General features: G+C 39.3%; 1 protein-coding gene across 1 annotated transcript; it reads right to left on the bottom strand.

The window, feature by feature from the left end:
* Window positions 1–649: 649 nt before the first annotated feature.
* On the bottom strand, window positions 650–22,180 carry rab12 (RAB12, member RAS oncogene family). Its single transcript, XM_060824480.1, has 6 exons — window positions 21,803–22,180; window positions 12,536–12,596; window positions 10,314–10,452; window positions 7,408–7,497; window positions 4,973–5,077; window positions 650–2,218 (listed from the first exon to the last, which is right to left on the bottom strand). Exons 1-6 carry the CDS (start codon window positions 22,080–22,082, stop codon window positions 2,108–2,110), a joined length of 786 nt encoding a protein of 261 aa, XP_060680463.1. The 5' UTR covers window positions 22,083–22,180; the 3' UTR covers window positions 650–2,107.
* Window positions 22,181–23,034: the final 854 nt, after the last annotated feature.

The raw sequence follows: 23,034 nt of genomic DNA, 5'->3' as shown, positions 1-23,034 counted from the left end.
AAGGAAGGGTCAATATTATATTTATAGGTTAGCACCATTTTATTTATTTAGGGAAAAGAAAGTCAAAACTTCAAGTGTTCAACATGCAATGAACTACATATGATAATTAGTAAACCAATTACTATTGAGGCTGAATTAATGGAGGTAAAGTCTGAGGTTCAAGGACAGAAATAATGTTCATTTTCAGTGGGCATATTTACTAATATAAAGTCAATAACCTCAAAAGGAAGGTTGCATTTTGTAAAACATGGCGAATTTGCTTTGAAGGAACAGATGGAAAGAACGATCAAAATTTAAAAATAAACCTCACAAGATATAAAATATACCCCAATCAGCATTTACTTAAAGATATCTTTAAGACCAATAAAGTTCTTATAAATCACCAAACCCAAAGTTGGTAGCTTTAAAATTGAAAGTTTGGGGCACCAAGTTGCAGTTGTCTCTAAAACAGACAAATAAGAAACCTGAACAGTGTTTATCTGTACTGCTAGTAAAACCTGTCATCTCCCCACATGGACAAGAGTTGCATCTGTTATGAAGCTGAAAAGTCAGTGCAGAACAACACACAACTTTCCATTGATCTGTGGATTCAATCATTAATTATTCTTTGGCGAGAAAATAAAAATTTAACAACTCAATGGTTTATGCATATAGTTTTAATAGGTCACAATTTTACATACCATGCTTACACTGTAATCCATCAAAAAAAAGTCAGCTACACCAACAAAAGAGACAGACTTCACTTTTTAAATAACATGCGCTAATGGGTTGGAAGACCTACTTCATACTCTATGTAAAGCACTGTCTTCATGCACAATCTGGAATCAATAGCCCTACAGGTGTAAAGTGAATCTGCCCTATTGTGGGTTCCATTATGTATAAGTTATCAAAATTACTTCCTTGACCATTATTATAAACAAAATGAATACTGTACTCTTATTTGACATATTTCTACAATAATCTGCAATACTGGGTAAGGAAGCTACTTTGCTGCTCGTATTACGAGCCATGTCTGAAGTGGGTTTTCTTTTAAGTAAAAATGCACCCATTTTACAATGTGCTTGGCACCTGAAATTAAAATTCAACATTATAAGGGAGTGCTGCTTACTGTTATGATGCAAGTGAGAGGTGCAGTCATTTGCACAATCAAAACAGTTCTCAACAGACCAAAATTTAAACATTTGATCTTAATAAGGCAACTTTATAAAATGCCCACTTGAAATTTCATATACATTATAAAATATCCACCTAAAATCTTAGCCCACACCACCCCTAGTGTTTTTTTTAAGCATAAGTGCTTCCAAAGTGAGCACAAATAGCATCTTTTCTCAACAGTCAACTTCTTGATGACTAAAGAAGGATTTTATTTTTGCTCTTATCAATATATAGAGTTATGTCTTGGAAACAAAGTAAATGAAGGTTTAAATTCTATGGCCCTTTTCTCTCACTGTGCACTGATTCTTTGCACACTGGGAACAGTTCCTTCATGTGTTTTCTGAAAGACTGAAATCACAATTTAGTGTTACCTTTTAGTTCCCAACACTTAGAGGAAAAAGGATTTAAATCAGGCTCTGCACCAACATTTAAATAATGAAAAAGTACCTAGGGGATTTGCTCCTCCTAAAATATATTCCAAATCTGCTTTATTAGTTCCTCTGTAAAGGTGCACATCTTGCACTATTTAGGAAGGAAGGGAACGCTGATATTATGGTACTGTGGGCAATGGCGACCTTGCACTAGTGATTAGACAGCCATTTTCAGTGGACTTTTTTTTGAAAAAAAAGAGTACCAGAAATTGTCCCTTTCAAACTCATTAGAAACACATGGTACTGCACACCAACAATAAATACAGTACTAGAATAGAAAACATCAACTTTGCCAGAATCAGAGGATATTTAAAAAAACCATGTGCAGTTATTCTGAACAGTGTCATTTGATCCTATACCATTTTAAAAATCTCACACGTAGACAAAGTTAGTATGAGCTCTTGTCTGATCATTCCTACAAAGTGCAACGATGACAATGGCGAGGCTGATTGTATTACAGCAACGCACAGACATGGGTACGAGCATAATATGGCAGAGTAGTGGGAGCAGAGAAGCACTGGTCAGCAGCAGCGGACATTCTGTCGAAGCGGTGGCAGTTCTGGAGGAATTTCAGGCTCCGGTTGCAGTGATAAAATGCTGTTTGATAATTCGCGTCTGGGTATATCAGGTAACTGAAAATTAGAGTAGAGATTAACTAAAGATATTTCTGTAAGCTTTCCCAATCACTTACAAGAGAATCCAGATAAAAGATTTGCACAAAAGCAGACATGTAAACTAATTTTATACAATAAGAAACAATGTAACTGTGGTTAATCATTTCACTTTAATTTTTAAGCTCTCATTCAACATTATGTTACAGCACAGAACGAGAGATAAGTTTAAAGCAAAGTGATATAAACAAAAGAGGATAAAATAGAATGTGTTGTTGATAGGGCTAGACAAAGAATGACAGGAGGAAACTCTTGCAAAACAAACAATGGCTGGTAAGCAGCTAATGTTGTAGAATATACTGATAAACAACTTGGATTATACAGTGCACACTGTTTGACGTGTTGCAACAATTTTGGATACTGGCCATTCTCAACAGTTGAGGATATTCACCTAGACTCAAGGGCTAACATCCACTTGTGCCATGAATCTTTCAAAATATGCATTTTGGAATTAGGTGTACAACCGTTACAAAAAGCACTCAAATGTTTCTCAAAATTAAAAATACCCAACACCAGGTTATGGTCCAACGGGTTTATTTGGAAGCACTAGCTTTCAGAGCACTGTTTCTTTATTAGGACAACCACCTGAGGGAGCAGTGCTCTGAAAGCTGGGGCTTCCAAATAAACCTATTGGACTATAACCTGGTGTTGTGTGGTTTTTGAACTTTGTACACCCCAGTCCAACACTGGCATCTCCAAAGCATATTTCACAAAGGTTAACAATGACTTTTGCATTTAGCTGTTTAGCTAGCTGTGAAACAAACTGCAAACATTATAAATCATGAAGCAATGCCCAATGACAATGGGTCCTCCTGATCCAATTTACAGACTTTGCTAAGCTACAGCCCATGGCAGCAGGGGAAGGCATGTAAGGCGTGCCAGCAAATTCACTGTATACCAAGTGTGCATGGGGAACTGCTCATGGCGCCAGGCTGGTCAACATAGGGAGTGCTCCTCTGATCCAGAGTGCACAAGGAGCAGATGCATTTGTTAAAGATTTAAAGATTATTTATCACTGATTACTGATGTTTTGATTTGGCTAGCATCTGAACAGCCATTTCAAAATTTCAATATAATTTACACTCGAGTTTCAAAGCCCTTTAAAGAAAAGTTAAGCATTCTTTTACATAGCTTTGTTATCCCATTTTTCTAGCTTCTTAATTGGTCTTTATTGATGTCATGGGAGCTGGTCGTCCAGAATCTGAATCTGAGACCTTCATGTCCATCTACATCGGCACAGTAGTAGATGAGTGCCTCCAGTTACTGGAATGGTTATATATCTATATAAACATCTGAATCTGCATGTCAACCCTTTTCAAATTTCCACTCACTTATTATGTTATCAGGGACGTTGCACACTTGGAACAGACTGTAAATGAACTTGGCAACATTTCTATTAAAATTGTTACAAGACATTTTTTTAAAACATTAGTTCTAGAAATGAGACATAGCAAGAGAATACAAATCACCACAAGATGTGGTGACTGTCTATCTTTTGATCTTTCCACTTTTTCTCACTGTTTCTATTGCTGTAGTTTTTGCAATATCATATTGTAGATTACAGTAAGACAGCGTTTATATTATTGGTAGAACAAATTACCAAAGTGCTGAAAATCTGAAGTCAAGACAGGAAGTGCTGAAAAAAAACTCAGGTCAGGCAGCTGTGGAGGGAAGAGAGTGACAATGGAATTGAAGCTGGGGATCCAAATGTAGACATTAAACCAAGGAGATTTGGAAAAGAGGAACTATTTGGTTTCTGTTCGGACAATATAATTGTAAAGATAACAGTTTTATGTTTCCTGATTGGGAGATGATGGCCTAGGGGTTATTATCACTAGAATATTAATCCAGAGACTTAGGTGTACTCAGGTTCAAATCTTGCCATGGTAGACTGTGAATTGGAATTCAATAAGAAAAATCTGGGACTAAGAATCCAACGATGACGATGAAACCATTGCTGATTGTCAGAAAACTCATCTGGTTCACCAATGTCCTTTACGGAAGCAAATCTGCCATCCTACCTAGTCTGGCCTCCATGCAATTCCAGATGCACAGCAATGTGGTTTACTCTCAAATGCCCTCTGGGTAATTAGGGATGGACAATAAATACTGACCTAGCCAGTGTTGTCCACACCTCATGAATTAATTTTTAAAAATTGTGCCAAAATGTATTTTTATTCTGATTGTTTGTCTCTTCAGCATTCACGGCTAATCCCCATAACCAAGATATAGGTCTCTGATTGTGAGTTCCTGCAGTCCTGCTGTGGATCCAATTTCTGCTTCTTTACTTATTCCAATGTTCCCACTGTTTGTTTTGTAGCAACTAATCACTCCTTGTTCTCTCATTCATTGCCTAAATCTCCTCGCCTCTGCTTGTTGTTACATTTCTTTCTTTCAGTGAAAGACTATCAACCGGAACTCTGTTCATCTCTCTAGACATGTCACTTGACTTGCTGAACAGTGTTCTATTTTCATTCCACAATATTTTGCTTTTAATGTGAATTAGTTTACGTTGCTCTGTTTGTCGGATCACCAATGTAATATGACATTCCTGTAAGACAATACTGGAATTGATGCACTTTGAGCTGATATTCGTAATACAGCATTCCGAAGTTTTAAAATAACAAATTCGATTTTTTCAAATCATTTATGAAGATTGGAAGTGTTAGAGCAGTTCCTAATGTTAATTTTTTTTCTACAAATAAATGAGCTTGCCTTATTTAGAATGTCATCCACAAGCTTCAAAAAAATCTCATTGACATTATAGTTGTCCTTTGCACTGGCTTCACAAAACCGCATCCCAGTTACCTGCAGGGCAAACTAAAGAAGTAAAAGAATAAAGACATTTAACAAAACATCTAAAGCCAGAGGTTTATTTTTGTTTTAAAATTATCAAAAGCGGCAAAAGATCCATTTTAATTAGAAAAGACACTTCTACACCCAAATCTATTCTGACAAAAACAAATCAAAAGAAAAGTTTGAATCCCAGAACAGCTTCTCTGCAATTTTACTTCACTTTGCTGGCAAACAGGTTAAGGCAGCTCCTTTAGAAAAATGGAATTGAAAATAACTGCATTGTCTCTCCACTCCGATTCTACCAAGTTCCAACCATAGGTGGTGATGGTGAGCTGCTTATTTACAATTACTGCAGCCTGTGTGGTGTTGCTACACACAGTGCTGTTAGGGAGTTCAGAATTTTGATCCAGTAACAGGAAGAAACTCAAACAGTTCCAGGTCAGGATGGTGTGTGATTCAAGGTAGATATTTGGAGGTGTACCCTAACCCATTCCTCCACCCCACTTCCCCAGATAATCTCTCCAACAGTGTTCTGTATAGGTCAAATATGGAACCGGTCAAAAAGTTGCACTAAAAAGCTGTGTGCGCGCACGCATGCAGGATTTGGGGGGCGGGGGGCAGTGTTGGACTGGGTTTGGGGGCAGGGGTCGGACGGTGAGGTTGGACAGGGTCTCACACGCTGTGTGCTGCTGCTAGTCTCCTGAGCGGGAAGCAGACTTTAAAAACTGAGCCACAGAGGAAAGGCATTTCATCAATTAACCAAATAAAATCGATTATCCGAACAAAAGTGCCTACCCACCTCGCTCGGATAATTGAGGTTACCCTGTAAATCTTTCATGAACCCTTTCAAGTTTCACAACATCCTTCCGATAGGAAGGAGACCATGATTGCACGCAATATTCCAAAAGCAGCCTAACCAACATCCTGTACAGCTGCTACATGACCTTTCAACCCCTATACTTAATACTCTGACCATTAAAGGAAGCATACTGAATGCCTTCTTCATTATTCTACCTACCTGCAACTCTACTTTCAAGGAGCTAAGGGAGCATTGCTCCCTTGGACCTTACCATTAGTGTATAAGTCCTGCTTTCCCAAAATGCAGCATCTTGCATTTATCTAAATTAAACTCCACCTGCCATTTCTCAGCCCATTGGCCCATCTGATCAAGATCTCATTGTAATCGGAGCTAATCCTTCGTTGCTTTCCTCTACACCTCCAACTTTGGTGTCATCTGCAAAATTACTAATGACATCACGTATGTTCATATCCAAATAATTGAGAATTGCTCATCAGACAGGAAACAGAGGCAGCTTTAAAAAAGTCTTTATTGGAATAGGTGGTGTTGGTGATGATTGGGGGGTGGGGGGCGCGGGTCATGCTTGGCTCTCAGCTATTCATAACTTAGATATCAACAACTTGGATGAGAGAATCAAATGCAATACTTCCAAGTTTGCTGATGACACAAAATTTAATGGTTTTGAGATTGTGGAGTAGAAGGAAAGTCGTTTTAAGACTATTTAGACAGATCGACTGAGTGAGCAAATGCATGGCAGAGCAGTAGAACACAGATAAGGGTAAAGTTCTCCATTTCAGTAGGAAAACAAAAATTACAGACTACTATGGTGATTGAGTAGGAAATGATGACACACAAAGGACTTGAAAATCCTTGCACACCTGAAAGCAAGTAATTAGGAATAGAAATATGTTGGCCTTCATTGTAGGGAATTTGAGTACAGGAATAAGGATGCCTTGCTGTAGCTGCACAGGGCCTTGTTGAAACCACACTTGGAGTATTGTGTGCAGTTTTGGCTGCTTTGTCCAAAAATGTACTTGACATCCAGGGAGTGAAACAAAATTTCTAATTCAGGATGAGCAACAAATGACCATAGTGTCAGTGATGCGCACGTCCAGTGAATGAGTTTAAAATATATATAAAACAATTAATGGAAAGAAAGAGGTTTGGTGCAGAATATTAAAATTCAAGAATAGGACAAGAGTGCATAGATTCTGGAGGTGGATTTTGGACCATAGTTCAGAAATGCTTCTCACTAAATGTGATCTATTTACAGATGAAACATCCAGGAAGTGTAGCTGAAAATCCAACAAATAAATCTTTCTGCAAGGATAGGAAATAAACAAAGCCAAATAGACTTCTTCAGCTGTAATTATCCTGTGATCTCTGAGCCCTATGTTAGTCTCTGAAAATTTTGTTGTCACTGACAATGGTAAGCACTAGAATTATCTCCTTGTGGATCCAGTCTGAGCAAGAGCTTTACAAGGTACTTTATAACCAGGATTACATTAGGAAGTCACTTCATAAGAGCAAGTAATATTTTTAGATTATTTCTTACCTTTTCTCCCTGTTGACGAGAGATTGCTCGATCAACTTCACAGTCTAACTTATTTCCCACTAATAGTAGCTCTGCATCTTCTGAAGCATACTGTGTATAACAAAACATTTGCCGAGAGTCAAATGTGGTGCAATATACAAGAGGACTGTACAAGTAAAATGAATAGGCAGAAAGACTCAAAACAGTTTGTTGCACACCTTCAGTAATCTGCAAGAGTAGCAACGTCATATTATTCATTCATGGGCTCTGGACATCACTAGCTGGACCACCACTTACTGCCTATTTCTAAGTGCCCCTCAGGAGGGGTGCTGGGCTGCCTCCTTGAACCACTGAAATCCATGCGTTGGTAGACCCATTGTAAAGGAGGGAGCTCCAGGATTCTGACCCAGCAACTGCGTTGGGATGGCAAAAAGATTCAAAGTCAGGGTGGTATGTGATTTTATTTTCTATGTATCCAAAAGCCCTTTCCCTTCTGGACTGTAGAGTTCAGAAGTTCAGAAACTTTAAGGAGCCTTGTCAAGTTGTTGCAGTACATTCTGCAGTGGAACACACTGTTGCTACTGGTTGTGGTGGTGCAAATATTTGTGGAAGTCATGCAAATCAGACAGGCTTTGGCATGAATGGTGTCAAGCTATTTTAGATGAAAGTGAAGCTGGACTCAACCAGGAAAGTGGAAAATATTCTATCACACTCCTGACTTGTAGATGGCGACAGGCTTTGGGAATCAGGATTAGAGTCACCGTTGCTGAATTCATAGCTACTGACCTGCTGGCACAACACAGTATTTACATTGCTGGCCAATTTCAATTTCTGATCAATGATAACCTTCATGGTGTTGAAAGTGGGGGAATTCAGTGATGGCAAGACCACTGAACCTAAAGGGACGATGGTTAGATTCTCTCTTGTTGGAAATGACCATTATCTGGAACTTGCCACTTATCAGCCGTGCCTGGATATCATCCATTGCTCCATTTGTGCATAGATTATTTCAGTATGTAAATGGCACTCAACACTGCAGTGAACATCCTCACCTTTACCCTTATGATGGAGAGAAGATCATTGATGAAACAACTGAGAATAGTTGAACCATGGACACTACCCTGAGGAACTCCGGCTGAGATATCCTGTGGTTGAAAAGATTAACCTCTACAATCAAAACCATCTTTTGTGCTCAGTATGACTCCAATAAGTGGAGTTTTCCTCCTCAAACTCATCAACTGCAGTTTTGCTAGACTTCTTAATGTCAAACTTGGTCAAACGTTGATACGAAGGACAGTCACTGTCACTTCATCTTTGAACTTTGTTCATTTGCCCATGTTTCGACCAAACCAAAATGAGGTTTGAATTAAGTGGGCCTGGCATTACCCAAACTGAGCATCAGCAACTATATTATTATCAAATAATGCCACTTTTCATCACTTTGCTGATGATTGAGAATAGACTGTTGAGCAGTAATTGGCTAGCTGAGATTTGTCCTTTTATTGTAGACAAGACGTAACTGAGAAATTTTCCACATTGTTTTCTTTTTTATCTGCACTTCAACCACTTGACCAGGGGATCTGGTTAGCTCTGTAGCCCAATACTGTTGGAACATACAGACAAAAGTCCATGCAGTCTCATTGCTTTCAGTGGTTTCTTGCTCCCACGTCAATTGAATTTACTAGGCTGAAGACTGGAATCTGATTCTGAGGATCATCCACTTGGAATTTCTGGCTTCAGCCCTGTCAATTGCACTTATGTGCTCACCTCCCCAATCTTTGTGGTTGTGGGTGTTTGCGGAGCTTCTTCCAGTGAGTTGATTGATTATCCACAACCATTCATAACCGGATGACTATTTCAATGCAGCTCTGACTGGTCTCACACATTCTATCCTCTGCAAATTAGAGGTAATCAAAAACTCTGGAACCTGTGAATTAACTGCAAAAACTCCTGTCTCCTTTTGTGGCTCAATGTTTGATAATGCTCCTGTGAGAAGTGTTTTGGAATCTTCCATTAAAAGGCACTATATAAATATAAATTGTTGTTGCAAGTTTGGCATATAAAACTGCCAATTACTACTAAACTAGCATCAATTTCATGTGGCTTATAATGGTGGTTATTATGGGTTAAAATGTATGATGTTTCTGCAATACAATGAAGGTTGGGTGGAGAATTGAAGAAAGTTGAAAAGGGATGGCTTGATATTGTGTAAACTATAATTTCCGTTTTGTAAGTAATATAGCAGCATGCTAACAACTTTCTGACATTCTTTCAAAAACATTTAGACGTTTTGCACTTGAAGTTGAATCATTTGCTGCTCCCTCTCTTGTAATAATGATTGCGAAACTGCCAATCTGCAGGTTGATTGGATATGAAAATTGAGAACTCCAAATTGCAGACCATTTCCTCATAGCCAAATCATATGTCAAAAATCACACACAAGCCTTCCTTCTTTGAGAATGGTCAGCAGTGTCCTCAATTTAGAAATCTATGGTTATGACAGTGCGGGTGAGTACTGCACCAGTCATTGTGTTATAAAAAGAGGCATTACATTAGGCAGCAAATATTACCCACTGCACTATGCAAATGCAACTATGGTTACATCATAAAAACATTGGTGAAGATGCAACTAAACACTCAACGTCAGTCGTCCACTTGTAAAGGGAGAATTTTTTTGCCAATCCAGACATAAGTAACACTCTGCCCTATTATTTTTCCTTAAATACCAATTAAATCAAAGGTAAATATTACTGACAGTTTGGGATATATTGGTCGTGAAATGTTACAATGTATCTGGAATGACTATTGGATAAAAATAAATTAAATACTTACATTAAAAAAATTAAAAATTGAAGCATCTTAAACCACTTCACCATTTATAAAATTTAGACGAACACTATGAAGAATGTGTGTAACATCTTCATTACCTTGTCAATCATTTTCATCCATTTTGGTACATCTTCAAAAGTTTCTTTTTTAGTAATGTCATACACTAAGACAATTCCCTTGGCACTCCTGTAATATGCTGAAGTAATGCTGTTGAACCTTTCCTGTCCTGCAGTATCCCTGAAGATAAAAAAGTGATTGAAAAAAATCAAAACAATTTACAGTCAAGTACGTCAAAGCAGAACATCCATTCTGGCTACATTATCCAGTTGGTTCATTTCTATCTGCCACCACCCTCATCAAAACATTTAAATTTGAGCTCTGCAGTCATGTCACTTGTTGAGAACTTGTCAACACAAAGGGTCTTGTAATCTTCTCACAATTAAGGTCCACAAGACTACTGCTTTATTAAAATAATTTGGAAAGAACAATACTTTAACCAGATGTGTAGTAGTTGCTCAATGCCAGTTTGTTAAGAGCTTGAAGAATATATAAAACATTGCTGCAGATTATTAGCGACACATTTTCTTTAAATGAATCATCGCAAAACTGTTGGCTCATACTGTTCAACTTTAATAATGGAACAGTGTAGTGTACCTACCCCTGGACCCGGAGGCCTAGGTTCATTGCCCACCTGCTCCAGAAGTATGTAGTAACACCTCTGAATAGGTTGATTAGACAAAAAAAAAAGACTGCCAGAAAAGGAGCTCCAATGTTGTTCAATTAATTTTGTTTAGGTTGACAACTGAAAAATCCAAATAGACTTATTAATTTCAGGGACCTTATTTTGACCTGGATGGGGTAGAAGGATAAACACAAGTGGTCAGTATTATCAAATAATAAAGTAGTACATTTTACCTCCATACGCTCCCGTAGATATAGTGCTATTATTTGCCAGCCTCTTGCAGCCAGATCTTAAGAGTCACACAGATGAGGGATGAGAACACACAGACAGTTAGAAATTAGACTACTGTTAACTGGAGACTATGGATAAATAAGGTATCTCAGAGTGATGCAGCAATCTGAAGCCATGGTCTTGCTGGGAAGTATGAGGGGCGGGGGTGATTACAGAGTGTTAGTAAGCTTTTTATATCATCAAAAGAGATCATGACAACAAAGACAACTGACAACATACCATGTGTCACACAGATGATTTTATCTGCCAGAATATTTGTATTACTAATTCTCACTGATAAAGCGGTATGATGCCAGATGCCAATAGGGAAGAACGGAATCCTACGTACCACATTAGTGCACAAAGCAGCAGCAGTCCTGCAGGTTTATTGGATACTTTGAGTTACACAAGGTCAAAGAAAATTTGGTAAAACACTCAACGTTGGAACAGGTGGTTTATACACTTCAGAGACAGACAGTTCTTATTTTCTAATGTTTACAAATATTCAACTTCTGAATACTGTTTACCCCGACAAAGAGGGAATTCTTTGTTCACAAAAATTGGGTTATATGATAATTTGAATGATGCAACTTTTAAGTAGGCTACAGATCAATACAAGTAATAAATATATTACCTGAATTAACAGGAAGAAGTAGTACGAAGCACAGATTATTTTACATTTTAAGAACTGGCAGTTTCGCATATTCATGGCTTCTACTTACAATACCATGTGCTTCACAAATAGAAAGTAAATGAACAGAAAGCATACTTTTAGCTACAAAAGGCAAGTTGTGATAAAACAAGGGGCAGTTTACAGGTTTGGTCTCACAGCGGCCAATTAGAGATGCAATGAAGGTGACTTGAAACCAAGGCACTCATTCTAGAGACTGAGGCAGAAATAACTACTGAGGTCACAGACTAAGGAATGACAAGAATGTCAACCAAACACAACAGCCTGTCCAAGATACGTTTGAGAGTTTGTTGCCTTGTTTCTAAAAAAAACTTCTAAATATGTCCAGCAAAAAGCAGAATATTGAAGGAGGTGGAAATCAAATCTCAGTTTGACAATCTAGGTTGATCATCAAACAACAAATTTACTATAGTTACAGAAGCAAACCTATTACAATTAGAAGTCATGTAGAAATTCATCTTCAATCAATTTTAAAAATTGGTGATACTCCAATTGATATCAAACATTTTTCAGGGTGTTTCAGATAATATATTGGGGCAATATATTACTGCACAGGCTGTCATCAGGAGTGGAAAACCAGCTGATACCAAGAATGAGAATGTAAGAGAATCTTCAATGAGGAGTAATGGAAGAGGAATATGAAGGAGTCAATGGCTGGAAACGTGTAGGTCACTTACCAGATTTGTAATCTAATTTTCTTCCCTCTTAGTTCTATTGTTTTGATTTTAAAATCAACACCTATGAACAAAAATACAGTAAAAGGAAAAGGAGGAATAAGAAGCAAAAGCAAAAAAGCAAACAAAATACAATTTTCAACAGGATACATTGCTCTTTAATCAAAGAAAACAATTGTATCACCACAGGAAAGGATGGAAAACAAAGTTAGGCCAACCCATTGGGAGGCCAGACTGTATGTAACTTTTAGTACATATGGTGGACAAAATGTGCACACCAACTTAGAGCACTGTTTCACACAATAAATATTTTTGTCATTTTTACTAACTACATATACCAGTATGGTATCTTTAATGCAAACTCCCCTCCCGGCTGTGAAATACTGTAGTCATTTAAAGAATAGTCACGTGTCAGGGCTGAAACCAGGGAACTCTTATCTTCACCGGTCTAAATTCTATCCAATTCTCACATGACACTGTTGTCGGCTGTACAAGATAATATGGTTTGAGTTTTTGCATTTACTTTAGATTTCAATATACATAATCAGTGGTGCACAATGAGAGTTTTATTTCCATGGTCTTTTGCAAACTTATCCCTTGCTATTAAAAAAAATCTGATTTTAGCCACTTGCGCTTTGACCCTGATCCTGTTCCTCAACTACAAACAGTTGCTACTAATTTCAGGAACATCTGCTTACCTATTTAAAAAAAAACGAATTTGTGATATGTAGCTCGTGCCTAGTTGTTAATTGATTTTAGAGCTTCAGGTACAATTGTAAATGATGGATACTCTGTGGAAGATAGTTACAGCATTCCGTGGAGCTAAATGAACACTGAAAAGTTTCACAACCAACAGAAACCCAGAACACAATGACATATACAGTAGTTAGAATTAAGCCAAGGCAAAAACATAATGGATTAAGTTTTAAAGTGCGTTTAAATATAGTTGTCATTTTAGGGACCAACAAGTTCAAACTTTATATTTAAGATTATAACCTGCATTTAGCACCTGTCATTGATATTTTGGGTCACTGATAGAAAAGAGAGAAGAAAATACTTGAATAATCTAATACCTTATTTGAAGTATAGGTCAATTAACATGGCAAAAAGTTGTTCGAAAATAATGTTTCCAAAATTGAAACACTTTAATGTCAAAATTATATTTATAAAAGCATAAAATTTAACTAAATATGGCATCAGGAATCTTAGAGAAACAGGGTCATGGGAAAACGCAAAAATGATCAGATCCAAACTAACACACAGGAAAATGATTGCAGCTATGAAGCACCAATCACCACAGTCCCAGAATATTTCTGCAGGAATTCCTGAGGACAGTGTTATCAGCACTAAGTTAACGTCAACATCCGGAAGTTCAACAATAATGACTAGACCAACAATGTCAATCTTATGGTTACACGACAGGGCAGAGGCGGTATACTCTGAAGTGGTTCACTGCCTGACCGTGCAAGTTTCTCCAACAAGTCTCAAGTCAAGAATATGATGAACATGTACAGCTGTAATATCACCCAACACAAAACAGACTGTCTGATCAGGTCCTCTGCTACTGAACCCGATATCCCATTTTCCCAGTTGCTGTCGCATTATTGTAGGACATACTATTTGCAGTGTGCACTGTCAACTCACCATGGTTACTTCAACAGCACACTATTAAAAAGGACAACAGGTTTAAAGTCACAGGCACACCACGATCCTCAAGTTCTTCTAAGTTGCACACAGTCGTCATAAAAATAAGTATCATTCCTTTGTTGTTAGTCAAAAACACACAACATTCCTAGCATTTCCCATTTCCAAAAACATTTTTATAAACGTATCTTGCCTCAGAAAATAAATCAGAACCAATGGCATAAGTAACACACAATGCATAATTCAGTTCAGTCATTGCCATACAGCCCATTACCACATGCATTGAAGAGCACATTACTGCCTGATGCAGCATAGCTGATTAAATGGTATAGCAGCCAATTTACATACGATACCATATAGCTGACAGGCAGTGAGGTCAACAGAGCTAGTAATGAAATATAACAAATCTGCCCAAGGGGTAACCCCAACGGGCAAGGTACTAAATATCTTCTCTTTCTCACTAAACTCTCCCCAAAGCTAAAAAGGTGCTTTGAAAGTTTAACTACTTTTAAGGAATTCAATGGATTCTCATTGCAGAAGACCACCTAGACAGAGGCGTCAGATAAATGACCACATTCGGCAGAGAGGTGCTTCTTTGATTTACACACACTCCTTCACTTTTTGCTTTATCCTTTTGTTAAAAACCTATGGTTTGGAAGAGATACAGTGAGTGCCACAAATGAATGATTGTACGTGGAGGCCACAGGAAGTATTAACAGAGTGGAATTAAGTTCACTAAAATTTGTTGACTCACCTTGTCTTGGAAAATGATTTTATAACACAGTATTCTGTATATACTATATTCATTACCTAGCACAAAGGTGGCTGTGGTGTTCTAAGTCAATCATCTCAACGACAGGACATCACATAAGGAGTTCTTCAGGTCAGTGTTCAAGGCTCAAGCATCTTCAGCTGTTTTATCAATGATGTTCTTTCCATCATAAAGGCCAGAGGTGGGGATGTCTACTGATGATTACACAATTTCCAGCACCGTTTATGTCTCCTCAGCTACTGAAGCAATCCAAATCCAAATGCAGCAATAGCTGCACAACATGCAGAGGTTTAGGTTGAAAGTGGCAAGCAACATTCATTCCACACAAGTGTCAAGGAATTACTATTTCCAACAAGAGTAAAAAAAGTGTCCCTCAAAATGGACAATCTGCAAGTTCCCCTCCAAGCCCCACAAATTCCTGACGTGGAACTAATTTGACATTGCTTTTCACTGTTGCTGGGTCAAAATCCTGGAACTCACTTTTGAACAGCACTGTTGGTTCACCTACACCACATGGACTGCAGAGGTTCAAAGTACCATGACTTTCTCTGTGGCAGTTAGGGATGGCAATAAATTCTGGTGCAGCCAGTGAAGCCCAATGCTTACTAAGCTGGCACAACTAGATTCGTATATCTCATCTTCACAAAGGTGACTAAACATACAATGTAATTTTCAATCAGTATCTATTCTTAAAACAAAGTTCATTTGGAAACAAAACTTGACATGCTAATTCCATTCAGAATGCTTTACGCTCAATGTAAACTAAATTTATAAAAATGTCTTATTCTGTTCTAACTATAGCAGAGTAAAGTTATTTTTGTCTAACCAAGCACGTTCAGAAGAAAAATTTCAAGCAATCACAATCTTAATAAACTGGTGAAATGTCATGTTAGCAGTAACCAGTTTGTTAATGTCTAAAGTCAGCAATTCCAACAGAAAACTTGAGGGATTTCAGTGATGAGACAGGGAAACACTATGGATGGAATTAAGTCACAGTAACATCGGGGAAGAAAAAGCTTCAGTTGTAACAATTCTTGTTCAAACTACATCTTTAGTTCATGTTCTGAAGAAGGGTCACTGGTCTCAAGTAGGAGAAGTTAAGACTGCAAATGCTGGAGAGTCAGAGTCGAAAGGTGTGGAGCTGAAAAAGCACAGGAGATCAGGTAGCAGAGGAAGAGAGTCGACGTTTCAGACATAAACCCTTCACCGTCGACTCTCCTGCTCCTTGAATGCTGCATGACCTGCTGTGCTTTTCCAGCCTCACACTTTGTCACTGAACTCAAACATTAACGCTGCTTTTTCTCCATAGATGCTGAGATTGTCCAGAAATTTTTGATTCCGATTTCCAGCACCTTCAGTTTGTTTTGTTTAGTTTTCACGTTGAGCACAGGAAAGGTGTTTTAGCCCGACAAGGTTCACTACAAGCTGAGAGTCTAAAGGTTAATTTGTGGAGACAGGTATCATAAACTTTACTTGTATTTGAGTTGAGTTTCAATGGTTGAAGGGGTGTTTAATTGACGTACTTAAAATAATAAAAGGGATTAAACAAGCTAACCAACTTCCACTGATGAGGAAATCACAACCAAGCATACACAATTTAAATTGATGAGACTTTCAAGATTGAGATGAACAGTTTGCACTTCATTTATACAAACTATTTGGATAAGAAAACAGGAGGTATGGTTAGTAAGTTTGCAGATGACAGCAAAATTGGTGGTATAGTGGACAGTGAAGAGGGCTATCCAAGATTCCAAAGAGATTTTGATCAATTGGGTCAATGGGCAGAGGGGTTGCAGATGGAGTTTAGATTAGATTACTTACAGTATGGAAACAGGGCTTTCGGCCAAACTTTAATTTGGACAAATGAGAGATATTGCATTTTGGTAAAACAAAGAAGGACAATATTTATAAAATTAATGGTAGGTCCCAGGGATACCACAGAGACACCTAGGGTTCGTATTCACGCAACAGAAATGCCTAGGTGAACAAGTCACCTGATCATACACAGGTAACAGTCACTTTCAAATCCTGGATTTTCATCATTACTTGATATTGAGATCAATAATTTCAACTGTAGTTCCATTTTATCAGACAGCAGGTACTAGTTATGGCTCTTGTGGGTCCAGGCAGCTGTAAATGTCTTGTTTTGTTTTTCATTTGTTTTATTGCTACTTCTCTTTCCTCACATCATAATCACATTGGTATTTTACCACTACTGTTTTCCACCTCTATGTATCTCATACTTTTCTCGACCATCACCCCTCTCCTGGTGTAAAATGGCTACTTGCATTAGACATTTGTTGAATCAGAATTAACCTACTCTTTTTATTTATTCATTTAAGGGATGTGGGCATTGCTGGTTCAGCCAACATTTCTTGCTCATCCATTGTAGCTGTAGCCTTGGATCGCTACAATACAACTGAGTGGCTTGCTTACCCATTTCAGATGGAGGTTAAAAACTCAACCACATGACAAATGATATGGAATCATGTGTGAACCAAATCAAATAAAGATAACAGATCTTCCTTCCCCAAAGTGCAATAATGGAGAGTCTCTTTTTTAAATTTCAAAAATATGAGTAGCCAATATCAAAAGTATGACCTTGTAAGTTTGCACTTGGGTATCAACCTATTGATTGTTGATGGATAGCTTATCAAATAACTTTCCTATGCTGGACTCATTGCCACTTTTGTTGATATTTGTCTGAGGTGCAGACAGGTGGGATGAAATTTGACAAGTTTCAATTTCTAGAGAGCTTTTCTCAACTGCATCTCTATGCAAAACCTTGATTAAAACAATTCCATCCTGGTCCAAACCAAATCCCACCCAATAGATGTCATATGTTGATCTCAGATGCAGCAAACAATTTTTTTTCCAGTAGCCTGTCAGTGCAGAACCATTGCTGCTACATGAGATGCTAAGTCTAAAATACATACACGGCATAACTCCAGATCTTGAGCACTGGATGAGCTAGCTTCTCAAACTTCAACTTAGCTCTGGAAGTCAGATGATCCAAGAAGCTGAATGATCTAGTGATGAATTGACAAGGCAACCGGAAGCTGATCTGGTTCCGGTTCCCAAGGGTCATTGAGCTGATAAGTCACTTTCCTCATACAACTGGACCCATCAATTGTTGGAACAGCAGAGAAGTGCAAACATATGTACTCTTCAATTCAACATATGATGCTTCTACATACCAAAACCAACTTCTGATCCCTCTCCATTCTTTATTTATTGATAAGATTTTAGAGTATCAACAAGAACACCTTTGATTAACAAAAGGGATGTACAACACTTAACTACTAACAACACATTTCAGTAAATCAACTTTTAGCACTGATCTGATTATTGTCATACACTTTCAAATGTGTAAAATTAAAGCTCACTTAACCAGTAAGTCATTTACTATTTTGCTCCTTCATTCTTTTCAATTGTATTTACTAAAACTATGCAAGTTCCACATAAATCTACATTGACCTGCATAAACTGCACACAGTAGCTTCCAAATCTAATTTCTTTTCTCATTGTGGTTTGATTGTAGACCTGAAAAAATTCAGTTGGAGTAATCTGATAAAGGGTGCGCAATCTGAAACATTTAATGTTTCTATCTACAGACATCTGAGAATTCGCATCTTGTTATTAAGGAGAGTCAGCATGGTTTTGCTCGAGGAACATCAGGTCTCACAAACTTGACAGTGTTTTTGAGGAAGTTACCAAAAAGATTGATGCTGGCAGAGCAGCAGATGTTGTTTATTTAGATTTTTGTAAAGCCTTTGACAAGGTTCCACATGGTACACTAATCAGTAAAGTTAGGTCACATGGGAATCAGGGTGAACTTGCCAATTGGATACATAGTTAGCTTAATGGCAGGAGACTGAGTAATAGTGGAGCATTACTTTTCGGACTGGAGGCCCATGACCAGTGGTGTTCCACAGGGAACAGTTCTGGATCCTCTTTTGTTTATCATTTTTATAAATGATTTGGATGAGAATATAGAAGATATGGTTAGTAAGTTTGCAGACGATACTAAAATTAGTGGCATAGTAAACAGTGAAGAAGGTTTTTTAAGATTACAAAGGGATTATACAATCAAATGGGTCAATGGGCTGAAAACTGGCAGATGCAGTTGAATCTGGAAAAACAGGAGGTATTGCATTTTGGTAAAACAAACAAGGATAGTGATTATACAGTTAATGGTAGCCTTGGATCGTGTTGTAGAACAGAGTGAGCTTGGGGTTCAGGTGTATAATTCTTTGAAATTTATGTCACATATAGACAGGTTCGTTAAAAAGGAGTTTGGCACACTTGCCTTCATGGAGAAAGTGAGGACTGCAGATGCTGGATGTCAGAGCTGAAAAATGTGTTGCTGGAAAAGCGCAGGTCAGGCAGCATCCAAGGAGCAGGAGAATCGACGTTTTGGGCTTATGCCCGAAACTCTATTCTCCTGCTCCTTGGATGCTGCCTGACCTGCTGCGCTTTTCCAGCACTTGCCTTCATTGCTCAGTCCTTACAGTATAGGAGTTGGGAAGGCATGCTGAGGTTGTATTGGTGAGGTTTCTTCTAGAATGTGTGTCCAGTTCTGGTCCAGTTACAAGAAAGATATTATCAAGCTGGTGAGGAGATTTACCAGCATGTTGCTGGGTATGGGGGGGGGGTTTAGTCATAAAGAAAGGCTGGGATTTCTTTCACTGGAGCACACGAGGTTGACCTTACAGAAGTCTATAAAACAATGAGAGGTATGGATAGGGTTAATGGTAGTTTTTTCTAGGATGGGGATTTCGAGACTAGGAGGCACATTTTTCAGGTGTGAGGAGAGCAATTTCAAAAAGACACAGGCAATTTTTAAAAAAAAACACAGACGTGATTCATCTGTGGAATGAACATCCTAAGAATGTGGTGGATGTGGATACAATTATAACTTAAAAAGACATTTGGATAGATACTTGAATAGGAAAGGTTTGGAGAGATATGAGACAGGAGCAGGCAGGTGGGGTGAGTTTAGTTTCGGATTATGTTCGGCATGTTCGGATTATTTTTGGACTGAAGGGTCTGTTTCCGTGCTGTCTAACTCTATGTCAGACCTATGGGCTCAGGTACATAGTTCTAAGAAAGTTTAATCACAGGTGGAAAGGGTGGTAAAGGCATTTGGGATGCTTGCTTTCATTGCTCATGTAGGAGAATAGGAGTTAGGATATCATGTTGCAGTTGTACAGGACATTGGTGAGGCCACTTTTGAAGTACTTTGCACAGTTCTGGCTACCCTGCTAATAGGAAGGATATTACTAAATTACCAAGGATGCTGAAAAGATTTACAATGATGTTACTGAGACTGGAGAGTTTGAGTTACAAGGAGAGGCTGGGACATTTTTCACTGGAGTGAAGGATGTTTAGGATTTATAAAATCATGAGGGGCACGCTTTTAATGTAACAGGAAAAGATCTAAAAGGAATCTGAATGGCAAATATTTCACATAGAGGGTGGTTCGTGAGAGGAATTAAGTGCCAGAGGAAGCGATAGATGCAGGTACAGTTATAACATTTAAAAAGACATTCGTACAGGCACAGGAATGGGAAAGGTTTACAGGGACATGCACCAAACACAGGCAAATGGGAATATTTTAGTTTGGGAAACCTGGTTAGTATGGACAAGTTGGATTGAAGGGTCTGTTTCCGTGCTGTACAACGCTACCTTTCTTAAAGAATAGACTTGGTAATAGGGAAAGAGGAGAACTTCCAACTGGCAGAATTAGTGTTTAGACTCAATATCATGACAAAAAACACCCATGTCAAATTACTCAAAATATAAACATGTTAGAACTTCACATGAATGCTGACAGATGCTCAACAGGTTGCATTCACCCAGTACCTTTAATGAAGTAAAGCATAGCATGGTATTTTTGAGAAGTGTAAACGAACAAAAATCAGACACCGAGCTACAATAGGAGACATGAGTGTCAATGCTCGGTCAACGTTTTCAGGACCAAAAACAAAAATTGCTGGAGCATTTGAAAATAGGAAAAGCAAAAAGGGTAGCAAGGAAATGCCAGAGTTTACAGCCTCAGCAGGGGTCAACAGTGTGACTAAAATCAAGTTGAGATAGACGTGTGTCATAAGGAAGGGAAAGAAGTGATTCTGCATTAACTGCTACTCCCTGCTTATATACAAATGCTGGTGTCACTACTAAATGAAGAAAACAGATCCCAAATCAAAAGTATGTGTTGATCCTTTCCTGTTGCTGCATCACATACACCTTGCAGACAAACTCAGGGCAATATCAGACTGTTGTACAGGTTCAAAATAACAAGGACGGTTAAAACAAAAACACTCATTTCCCTGCTACCCAAGCACTTCTAGAAATCAGGTTCCCTGAAGAATTGGTAGAAATGATCCTAACAGAAGTGGGGTCCTGAGCACCAGATGGTAGGGAGTCTAGGGGCATGAGGATATTGAGGTAGAGGTCCTAGACAGTTAGCATCAAGGAGAAGGTGCCCTGGAAAGAGTATGGAGACTTGTTGGAAAGTGAGGGTCCTGTGGAAGAATGTGTCCTGAGGAAGTGAGGGTCCAGGTGAGGGGGGTTGCTCTGAACACTGCGGGTCCTGGACACTGGGTGCCCTGGGTGGACCGAGGGAAAGAGTTATTCCTGGGGGTGGGGTGACCTCGGGAATGGGTTGACCCTAGGTGGGGGGGGAAGAAGGCGAAAGTGAAGTGGGGGTTGGGTGTCCGAGGTAAAGAGGAAGGGGATGGGGGTTACCCGGAGAAAGAAGACGGTCCGGTAAGGAGAGGTGGTCTTTGGCGGAGAATGGGTTCCTAGGGAGAGGAGTGGTTTCCCGCCCCCCTCCGCAGTCCCACACCTACCAACAGTGGATTTGCAGGCCTCGCTGAAGGTGTCATCCGTGAAGCGCTCCATCAGGCTCGTCTTGCCCACTCCCCGGCTGCCGATGATGATAACCTGCAGTTTGTAGTCGGCGGGCCGAGGCGGCTGCCTCCTGCGCCGGGAGCTGGCGGGACTGGGTTTCGGGGAGGCCCCGCCGGCAACCGGCAGGCTGTTGGCCGAAAGGGACCGGGAATTGGAGCTCAGACCTTCCCCCCCTCCGCCGCCGGGCCCTCGCCTCTTGGCTCCGGCTGTCCGATCCATCGGCCTTCGCTGTCCCTCCTCCGATCCGTTACTGTCGCCTGTTCCCTTCCGCCAACAACACTCCGCCGTCCGGAGAACCAGATCTGACTCCTCCAGTATCCCACATGGCACTGCGAGGGCCGCCTGACGTCACGGCACATGCAGCCCCTGAGCTGCAGCACCGCGGTGAATCGCTAGGGCGGCGCTGCGACAGGCCCGAAGGCAGCAGCAAGATTCAGGCGCTCATTGCACCCGATTTTCACCCAGAAAATGATGTGAATCTGTGTTGGCTGACTGCATAAATACTTTTAATGTACTTAAACATCACAAACCACTTCACGATAGGCCCCAAGACACTTTACAGAAGTGCAATTTGACACCCCAAACTTCCTGAAGGACTTAAGCCCGAAATGTCAGCATCCTGCTCCTCGGATGCTGCCTTGCCTGCTGTGTTTTTACAGCACCACATTTTTCAACACCCCCAAGTTAGGTCAAAGTATCTTAAAATTTGGTAAAAAACAAGGACTGGAAACCAGAGTCTAGATTAGTGTGGTGCTGTAAAAGCAACAGCCCTTCATCAGGAATAGAGGATAGAGGTTAGAATTAGAATCGTGTAGACACCACCAACATACATCCCATCCACTGCTTTCCATTCTTACCTATTTCCGCCAGTACTGGATATTACCCAGGTTCATGGTTAGCAATCTAATGAGTCAATCATAACATCTTATCTCAAATCAGAGAAGGCTTGTGTTTTGCTTTATGCTCCAGTTTCATCATCACACCTCTACACAATCCTCTGCAATTTTCATGCTATCACATGAAAATTTTCTTCACTTGCGTTTCATTCCTGGCAAACAGCCGACTGGATGCAATGCAAGATGAACTTGAATATTTCATGTAACTGATTAAGATGCATTTTGGGGATATAGAATTGTCTGTGTGGTGGGGTCAAGGTGGTGGCGGAAGGGGA

Source organism: Hemiscyllium ocellatum, chromosome 4 (assembly GCF_020745735.1).
Source record: "Hemiscyllium ocellatum isolate sHemOce1 chromosome 4, sHemOce1.pat.X.cur, whole genome shotgun sequence".
Classification (NCBI taxonomy): domain Eukaryota; kingdom Metazoa; phylum Chordata; class Chondrichthyes; order Orectolobiformes; family Hemiscylliidae; genus Hemiscyllium; species Hemiscyllium ocellatum.
Note: the sequence above shows the minus strand (reverse complement) of the source record. Positions and strands in the feature narration are given on the sequence as shown.

Bases quoted from the DNA above. Each gene is read 5' to 3' on its own strand.
- rab12 (XM_060824480.1), bottom strand. From the start codon at position 22,082: ATGGATCGGACAGCCGGAGCCAAGAGGCGAGGGCCCGGCGGCGGAGGG. The intron at 5,078-7,407 runs GTAAGAAATAAT...TTACTTCTTTAG, and splicing joins CTCGTCAACAGGGAGAAAAG to TTTGCCCTGCAGGTAACTGG. The intron at 2,219-4,972 runs GCAAGCTCATTT...TCTAATTTTCAG, and splicing joins TGGATGACATTCTAAATAAG to TTACCTGATATACCCAGACG.